This window comes from Apis dorsata, unplaced genomic scaffold (assembly GCF_000469605.1).
Source record: "Apis dorsata unplaced genomic scaffold, Apis dorsata 1.3 scaffold_17, whole genome shotgun sequence".
Classification (NCBI taxonomy): domain Eukaryota; kingdom Metazoa; phylum Arthropoda; class Insecta; order Hymenoptera; family Apidae; genus Apis; species Apis dorsata.
The window spans coordinates 9,630-20,049 of NW_006263319.1; the positions used below are offsets into that span (position 1 = coordinate 9,630).

The 10,420-nt window shown below is 20.5% G+C and overlaps 1 protein-coding gene across 1 annotated transcript in view; it reads left to right on the plus strand.

Annotated features, from left to right (window-relative positions):
• The first annotated feature begins 8,336 nt into the window (after positions 1-8,336).
• The window catches only part of LOC102677544, a 27,171-nt gene continuing 25,087 nt past the window's right edge, over positions 8,337-10,420 (plus strand). The window contains exon 1 of the mRNA XM_006607746.2: positions 8,337-8,589. Coding sequence (XP_006607809.1) covers positions 8,388-8,589 — 202 coding nt within the window. The 5' untranslated portion in view covers positions 8,337-8,387. The remainder of the gene's footprint in view (positions 8,590-10,420) is intronic.

The following is a 10,420-nucleotide window of genomic DNA, read 5'->3' on the forward strand; positions in this document are numbered from 1 at the left end:
TTATTATTTTTTTCTTTAATTTCTTTATGTCATTATAAGATTTTAACTTTTTTAGTCAATTTTGACTAGATATATATTGCAGGATGCAAACATAGGATAACATCATAAACTTTGAATACATTAATTCAGAATATTGTATTTTCATCCTCTTACCAATAAACTTGCGGAAATCGCATTACAAATAAACTTAGTGGATCATTATGAGAATCCCAAGATTCTGCATCGTGATAAACTCTCATAGAGCAAGTTCTTTCTGTGCAAAATAGCATGCTCTGTAGCAGCTAGTCTCGTTTCCCCGAAACTTAACTCGAACTACTGTGACTTTGCCAAAAATCGATTTCCGCATATATATGTAGGCACGAGTTTCTATATAGTATAGTATAACTATACTAGGCGCGTGCTCGAGAATAGGGTTGCACAGGATTGCGCAAGCAAAATATCAATTGAGCGAAATAGAACACAAGATTTCAAATGCAAAGAAAAAAATTAACATTCCTTTTAAATCAATATTTTATATATTTTCTTGCGTTATATCTTTCAATGAAGAGATTTTAATATCTTTTAATTTTCAATATAATAGTCAATTCTAAAAAAACATATAATATATTTATGAGTTATATTCATAAAAAATTTTTCCAAAATTGATTCTAGAAATCAAACAAATACAAAAATTAAAAAAATTCATTGAGATTTATTTATTAAGTTATAAATAATTGAAATTTATATTAGAGAGAAGCAAAATATAAATAAAATAATAATATAATAAAATAATAATTCTAATCTTCATCACATCGTTGTTTCTATTCTTAGCGTAAACTTATTATAAATTGTTTATAACTTAATAAATATTAAGTATATAAATATTAAGCTTTATTATTAAATATTAAGCTATATATATAACTCAGATTTTTGTATACTAATTTTATTTTAGAATCAACACTTCAAAAATATCTTACGATGTATATGTATTAATATTCTCTATATTATTACATATAAATGTATATATGAATCTCCAATAAAAAAGAACATATGTAAGAAATAGAAATATTTTTAATTTAATTTACTTTCTAAATAAATTTAAGAAACAAACATAATAAATGTAATATAATATTCTCATTATCTCCTATATCTCGCATTTGAAAATATTGCTTTAATTTCTAAATTATTTTATTGTTATTTTTGTTATTATTTGATTTTTATTTTAAATATTTGTTAACAAATAAATATTTTCTTGCGAGATGTTTACGAATTATGTGTATATCAATATTCATTCCATATAATAAAGAATAATTGAAGGATTCGTATATAACTCATTTGGTTCATCATAATAGCTTTCTGCAGACTTAAAGACCTTAAGATTATTATAAAGCTAGAATTATTTTTGTTCTATGATAATATTCCGAGTCACTATTTCTATTTTATCGATAAATATTTATTAATTAACTAATATTTATTGATTAGAATTTAATCTAATTAATGAACAGACTTCATTTAAAACTTCACTTAATTTCTAAAATATTTTATTCAATTTAAGAAGATAAATTCTTTTATACTGTTCTATATTAAAATAATTTTTTCGTCTCGAATATTATCTATATAATTCAAAATGAAAAGTTTAATGCGAAAATATAAATTAGCCAGGGGCTAATTATTTGATTACGGTTATTCTGAATTTCCGAAGAGACGAAAGTCGTATTATAGAGAAAGGAGAGAACTTGCTTCTCTATGATTTAAACGCTTTTTTTGAAGCTTGTTTTGATTTAAAACTTGTCCGGTAAATTTGATTCAATTCTAATGTTCACTCTGCGGATATATGGGCATATTCATTCAACGATTGTATGAATATAATAGTAACTATTTCATTTATTTAATTAAATACATGAGCACTTATTCGAGGCACTTATAGAAATTTTGATTTTCTTTGATGTTTCTTGAATTTTTTTTTCGTTAAATTTTATTATTAAATAAAATAAAATAAATTCAAATAAAAGAAATTTTTTATTTAAATTGATTAAAAATATAATAATCACAATATTTATTTAATTTATTTTATAATGAAATTTTTTTGTAATGAAAATTTTGAAAAATTGTTAGAAGATATATAATATTTAAATATGATATTGTAAAGTTATAATTCAAAAAATAACTAGAAATATTGATAAAATTGAAAAATAATATTGAAATTAATGCTAAAATAATTTACTTTATTGAAAAACCAAAATATCACAAATCATGATTTGACTATTTAGATTAATTAAATTAATATTTCAAATAACAATTTTTTATAATCAAACTTAAAAATCACATTAATTTAGATTTTAATTCCGTTGATTTATATTTTTCTTTTTATTCGAGATATATATTTATTATATTTATAATATATGAAATGTTGAAATGAATTTATATAATCTCGTAAAACATAATTCAATTTCATATATTGTTAAAATTTATAATTTATAATGTGTTCAAATTTTTCAATTATTCATTCTCTCTAAAATGATACATACAAAACATCAAATATAAAAAATTATGTAAATCAATATTTTGTAAAAATAAAAATTTCATCGTTATAATTTTGAAAACATTGAAATATCATAGCAAAATTTCAAATAAATAAAAAACGAATAAAATGAAAAGCTAGGTCCTGACAGCGACCTAATTTTTAATTTCCCTCGCTTCTGGCTCACTGCAAGGGCATAAAAGAGGAACCAAGTGGATCGAGGAAGGGATAGAAGAACAGGTTTTCAGGTCGGTAGGGTACGAGAAGGGCCTCGCTACGAATCGTGACTACCTGACGACGTCGAGCTTCTTTTACTGGAAAATGGTGAACAGGTGCTCGTAAAAATCTGACGCTTCTGATTTTTCTTGCTTTCCTCTTCTTGTTTATACACTGTGCAAATTACAGGATCGAGAAATCGCGGTCTCGTGGACCATTAATTATCGAACGTGAAATCGATCATCGAATTTTTCAGTAATCTGCTAGGAATATTTTAAGAGTTGATTCGATCCATAAAAAATAGTTGATTCATTCGAGCATTTAAACAATTGGATGGGATTTATAAAATATGATTGAAGTGTAAAATAATATTAAATTTGAATCACGTGTTTAATAATCATACGTATATTTTAATATGAGAAAATTGTGCATGAAGAAATTCAATTTACAAAAGAATTTGTTATCTTTTTTTACAATTGAATGTTTTTATTATTATTATTAATTATAATTATTATTAATTATTTATATTGAAAATTGGAATATGATGAATATAAAATTTTGTGAACTTTTTCTAATGATTTTTATATTACTCATTTGAATTTTTTTTTTCTAATTAAAGAAAAATACGATACTAAGTAAATTTTTTAAATAAAGAAATAATAGTGTAGTATTATAATAGTAAATGTATTAATTTTTATAGACATTTTTCTATTTTTAAAGCATTTTTAAGATTTCCATATTTTTCGAAGTAATAATGAAAAGTTATTATCAATGATAATAAATGATATTTCTAATAGCTTTAATTAATAATTTTGTTATTATTTTTCAATAAAATTTTGCATTTATAAATTATCATTTTAAATAATTCAAAGATTGAATTAAGTAATATTATAATTTGTTAATTGTTGAAATTTCTTCGAAATATCCTACTTTTGAGAAATAAACCGAATTCAAAAATAATTCTGTTATTTAAAAATATTTGAAATTAAAGTTTCTTGGAAATTCCAAAAAATTTAACTTTTGCAATTTCATTTCAATTTTTCTGATATTTTTTTCAATTCTTGATTATTCTTAATAAACTTGAATATTTTGTCTTTCAATTCGCAACCTATGAAATAACATAGATAAAATATATAAAATAAAATATATAAAAATTATCATTAAAATTATAATATTAACTTGGAAATTATATTTTTTTAAGTAATTTGATATTATTTTGATAATTTAAAAAAAAACTATTCAGTTTTTTTCAATTAAAAAGTTTAAACTTTAAAAATTTATCGAATAATAAAGAAGAGATTTAATAAATAATAATATTTAAGGATAATTCAATTACAGTTTTTTATGTAAATACATATTTTTTATATATGTTTTACATATTTTATATAAATAAGATAAATATATATATTTTAAATATTGTGTCACAAACAAATTGTTAAATTTTTTTGAAAGGAAGATCACAATTGATTTATAAAAAATTAACAAAAATTTCTTATATATATATTACAATTTTATGTATATAATGATATAAATAATATTTTATATTATGAAATAATTAAATTTCTTGAACAAAGGAAATCAATTATGATTTCCTTTATACAAAAAATTTAATTATTATATTTATTACACAATATTTAATATATATATATATAAGAAAATATAAAATAATACAATAAATAATTTAGAAACTAATTTATACATTAGTAAAAACTTAATCTTTTTCCAGATAATTTACAACGTAATATTTTAAGGCAAAAAGAAATCAATTTACGATAGGAAATCTTTATCTAATCTGTAAAAATTATTGTAATATAAATTATATAATATTTGCAATTATATAATTCTAAATTATAATATATTTGCAAATTATATTTTACAAATATAATATAAATCTTATGATATATGATATATGATATATAAATCTTATGATATATATAATATATATATATATATATATATGATTAATATATTTTCTATATATTTTTTATATATTAAATTAATATTTTGCACATTTTAACTAAAAATTTGTAATTTATCAATATATATATTTTCGGAATATGTGAAACCTTAAAATATTGAAATTTAGATATTTCGATTAAAAAAAAACCAACATTTTATTCTTCAGTGTGGTATAATTCATTATCGTAAATCACAAAATCGTTGTTTACGTATTCTTAATCATCATTTTCCACTAATCATTATAATTTATCGACACGATCAATAGTGACATTAATCGCTGTGTATTGACTTACATCTTGGTAAACATGTACTGATCGATTGACAGTTTATTGATGGTTATTATCGCGTGAATTTAACGATCTGAGCAAAGGTATATTTTCATGAAACCATTACTGTGCTTATATATAAAACTTTCTCAAACATTCTTTATTTTCTTCAGCCGAAAATTTGGTTGAATTTCAAATCGTCACGCCGGGCTCATTATCCTGTCCTGCAAATATCATGATTTAGCTCGCAATTTTGAATAATTTCCTCCATAATATCAGATGAAACGAACAAGGCATTTCAAAGAAAGTGTACTTTCAAATGCTTTTGCTTTCTCTTTCGTCTTTTTTGTCATTTTTAAAAAAATATATATATATATATATATATATTTTATCCATTCGTATCTTCATATATATATATATATATGTTAAGGATATATTTTTTTTCTTTCTTTTCTTTTTTCTTTCGTATCGTTTGAAATTTAAATTAAATTTGACGATACAAAATTTTTATTATCAGAAAATAAAAAATTGGATTATGTTTCTCACAATTTTTTATTCGTTCTAATTTATTCTTAATTTTCTTTTTTTATTTTTAACATTCTAAATATTCTGAGTTTTTAACATCCTAAATAAAATTTACAATCACATAGAGATCAAACTAATAAGACTAATTATTTCTTTGAGCATTACGTTTTAATGCTAAAATCAGATAAAAAGTAAAATTCATTAGTTTGGCTTCTGAGTATTGGCTTATATTTGATCTTTGGAGGATTGAAAAGACTTTATATAATATTATTTTAATTATTTTTTCCATTTATTAAAGTTAATTTCAAATATTAATTCAAATGTTAAAAATTTTTTAAATTTGATTTCATAATCATAATCAATATGCTTTTCTTATAAATTTCTTATAAACACAGAATTAAAAAATTTTTCATTTTATTCTATCTATAAAGCTCGAAAAACTATTATTTATTGATATAGACATATATTTATATACATACATAGACATATATTTATATACATATATTGATAATTAACTTACATTGGGCATATTTCATATACATATATACAGTTCTTCAGAAACAAATCTATTAATTATATCATTTGCCAATCTGTAAAGATTAATTTGTTCTTTTAAAAAAATTAGAAAATTGTTTAAGATAAAAATCTTATTTCTTTTCACAAATTTTATAATTTAAAAGTAATAATATTTCTAATAATATTTTCTAATAATTTTATAAAACTGGCTTATTGCTTATTGTTGTCTTATTATTTATAAAGCAAAAGAAATCATTTCAATATATCTAAAATATATTTATCAATACGCAACAGCAAATTATTCATTATTTTTACATTTCAAATAATAAGAATTTCTTGATGAAGATTTCTGCAAAATATATATTTTAAATTCTCTTATAATTTCTCATTAATGATTCTCAATAATCATTAATTATATTTTTTAAAATTCAGATGCTGTTTCCGACTTTATATTTTATGCGTAAGAAAAAAATTATATATATAGTTCTAGAAATCTCTATGTAATAAGAAATCGATGTGCATGCGTATCTAAGAAGCTACATATGCTTGTCGACCTGTTGCTACTCCTCCTTCGTTTCCATCACTTCTCCAACTCTCCGTGACCATCTCTTCAATTCACCCCCTGCTAGAAAACTGCAAAACTCTTACTTCGTTTAGCTCATTGAAAGCGCTCTATTCTGTGTCGATTTCTAGCTATCGGTTTTCTTTTTTTATTTTTTAGGAAAGATACATTGATACTTATGCATCCAATGTTTCGCACATCAGTAATGTTTTATATATTTCTTTTGATTCTTGGCTAGTTTTCTGCTTTATCTTTTGTTTCCATAGAAATAAGAAATAATATGAATAAAAAAGAATTGAATTTTTAATTTTTTATTAAACTATTCTTTTTTTTTTTATTTAATAGTAATAGTAAAATTTTTTTTCCATATTTTCATTGAATTTTGCTTCTATAAATCATTCGAAGTTTTCTAAATGTAAATCATATAAAAGATAAAAATGTATATTTTATTTAAATATTTTTTTAATCAAAAATAATACTTTTTCTTATAATGAGAAAATATTTACTTTTTTATTTATTTGATTTCTTTCTACAAATTTTCAAAATTGTTTTGTATAATATCTGCATTAATTAACATTAAGAAATTATTGTTTATGTTATTAAATAACATTTATTAATTTGAATTAAAATTAATATTATGAATTTCAAATTTTTTCAAATTTTTTCAATTTCTTTCTTATTTAAGTTTCTTCTAAAAAATTTTAAATTTTAAATTTCTAAATTCTATTAAAGTAATTTTTTTATTGCAACATATTAACTATTTTCCTTCAATTTTATTTTAATTTGTTATATCAAATTACTCTTTTATTCCTATTATTTTTATTATCTTTTTTCCTTTTCAAGAAAAGATATTTTCTCGTGCATTTTTTAAACCGTTTATTTTTCTTCTATTTCTATTTTATTCAAACGAACGTGATTGTTAAATTTCTTCTCAAATTCGCTTTTTTCTCAGTATATATCGTAATTCATAATACATAGAAATTAATGATAAAACATTGATTCTGATACACTATATTCTTCGATTTATTGATTAGGAAAATGATGAAGAAAGAAAAACTTTGACTTAAATTTGCATTAGATGAAACGAGATAAAGATAGAATGAGATAATCTTATTTTGTTTATATCAATACCGCATTCTTTTTCTATCTAACTTAAATTATTCATAATTTAATAAACAAAACTTAACTTAATAACTTATAATAAACTTAAAAGTTATTTTTATATACTTTTATATTTTTAATTAATTAACTCTTTATCTCTAGAATTAATTCTTTACAGGATCCATTCGTGCACGAATATATTAAAATCTCTTATATATAATACTTTTTTGTATATTTTTATTATATTTATATTTTTTTATATAATTATATAATATTTTTTATATAATATTACTTATTTATAATATATAAAATAATATTCCCAAAAATAGATACAAGATATAGATAAATTTTAAAAGATCTTAAAATAGAAAAAAATTTGATAAGACAAATTTAAATTAATGATACAAGATGATTTCGAGATCATCTCTACTATCAAAATATTTTAATAAATTTTCTAATAAACATTTTAAATAAAAGCATGCATATAAAAGAAATTTACATCAATTTGGCTTAAATTTATCTAATGATTTAAATTTTTTTTCTATTTTATATAGTATGCCTTATATATTATAGTTTAAGAACTATGCAATAAAAATCATATACAATTTATATGTAGAGAAAATAAGAATTCTAAATAAGATTTTAAGAAGTTATAAAATGTTATGAAATGAAATAGGTTAATAGTATTTTAAGATAAAATTTTTTTTTATTTAATTTTTCAGCCTCGGGAGGGGGAGGTTCGATGTTGGTCCCTCCCGTGGCCCAAAGTGGGACTGGGGATCGTCCCGTGGGCGACACGGGTGCTCGGGCTCAACAAACATCAGGTCCTGCAGCAGCAGCAACCCTATGGCCCTTAGCATCCGCACAGTCCAATCAAGTTCCAAACCAACAGTCTCAGGGTATTCCACCCTTGGCTGCTACTCCCGCGCCAGCTCACAATCAAGGTACATTATTTTCCTATATTAATTAATAAATCATTAGTAGACAGTTTTTTTTTTAAACTGAAGTAATTTAAAAATTTATTTAACTAATAAAGTAATAATTTGATTAAATTTTATGGATAAATTTATTAATAAAAAAAAGAAATATTGATATTTGTGATAATAGTATCAAGTTAAAAATTTGTGATTTTAGTTCAGATTTAAGAATGAATATTTTTATGAGGAAACTATATTTTTATACAAGATTCAAAACAAATTAATTTTTTTTCAGTTAATAAAAAAAAAATATTTTATTTTCAATTATATATATATATTTCTATATGCATATAATTGTATATGAATTGTATATCATGTTATATAACATATTGTATATATGTTATATAATTGTTTTTATGAAAATTGTATTGATCTGTCTAAAATTATTAATTTTATTTCTTCTATTTCTATCCAAGAAATTGCTAAGAAATAGGAAATGAAATAATTTGTACTGAAAGTAATAAATTAATAAGATATGTAATATTTTTATACATGTACACATTTTAGCAAAGAACTTTATCTATGAAATATTTCTTCGTAAAAAATTTAATTGATTTTATAGTAACAGCTAATCTAACTTTAAATCTAACTTTTATTATTATATTATTGTATAATGTGCTATGAATATCAATATTTTAACAAATGGTTCGATGTATTATTTGATAAACAACTCAATTATTGTTTTTCATTTAAAAAAAATATTATTAGATTTTTTTCTTATATTTATTTTTAAATATATATTTATAAGTACTCATTTTATCCTTGAGAAAAATATTTTCAATAATTAATAATCTAATATTATCTAAAACATTATATAAGAATATTAGATGTTTCTAAAAATTATACATCTTAAACTAAAATTTATAACATATAGATATTGAGTGCAAATATTGTTATTTGTTATTACATTTTTGTATATTTTGTAATATTACAAATTATTATATTACATTTTTATTATATTTTTATATATTTAACATTACAAAATAATACATAGAGATTTTTCTAAATAATTAAAATTTTCGAAATGTAAAAGTTATTATTACTTTAAAAAATATCTATTTGCTAAATTTGAAGAGCTTGAAATATTAATATAATAAATTTCGAGCATCTGTTTTTCATGAAAATCACAAAGAGCTTATTATATAAAGTACAAATGCCAAAGGCAAATAATATTAATATATAATATTAATACATAATGTTCAAATTGACGCATCACAATATTTTTTAATCTATAAAATTTATTACAGTTTTATATTTGCTTACATTATAACTATATTATTAGAAATATAATTCATGATTTCATGAATGACTTCATAAAAAAGAAATCAATTTTCCATTAACAACATTTAATTTAATATTTAATTAATTTCCATAATAATAATAATATTATAATATTTAAGTAATTTTTGGATTGAAATAACTGAAAAAAATTATTAATGTTTTATTATAAAAATTAATAATAATTTATATTGAATTTCTTTCTATATTATTTGATAAATATTTTGATCTTTAATTGTTTTTTTTTTTTTTAAATACTTAAGAAAAAAGGAACATATATAATAAGAATACATTACTATATTTATGGACATTGACTATATATTTTTTTTTTATTGAAATCCGTCTTTTTGACAAGTATATTTGTTGACTGGGTAGTGGAAAACAATAAATAAAATATACGGGTTTAGCTGAATGAATATATTTGATTATATGTGATTGCGCGTATCTGTTTACAAAGCATTTGAAATACGTGTATCGAAGAGAAACAAATAGCTACCAACTATGAAATAGTAATGTTGCT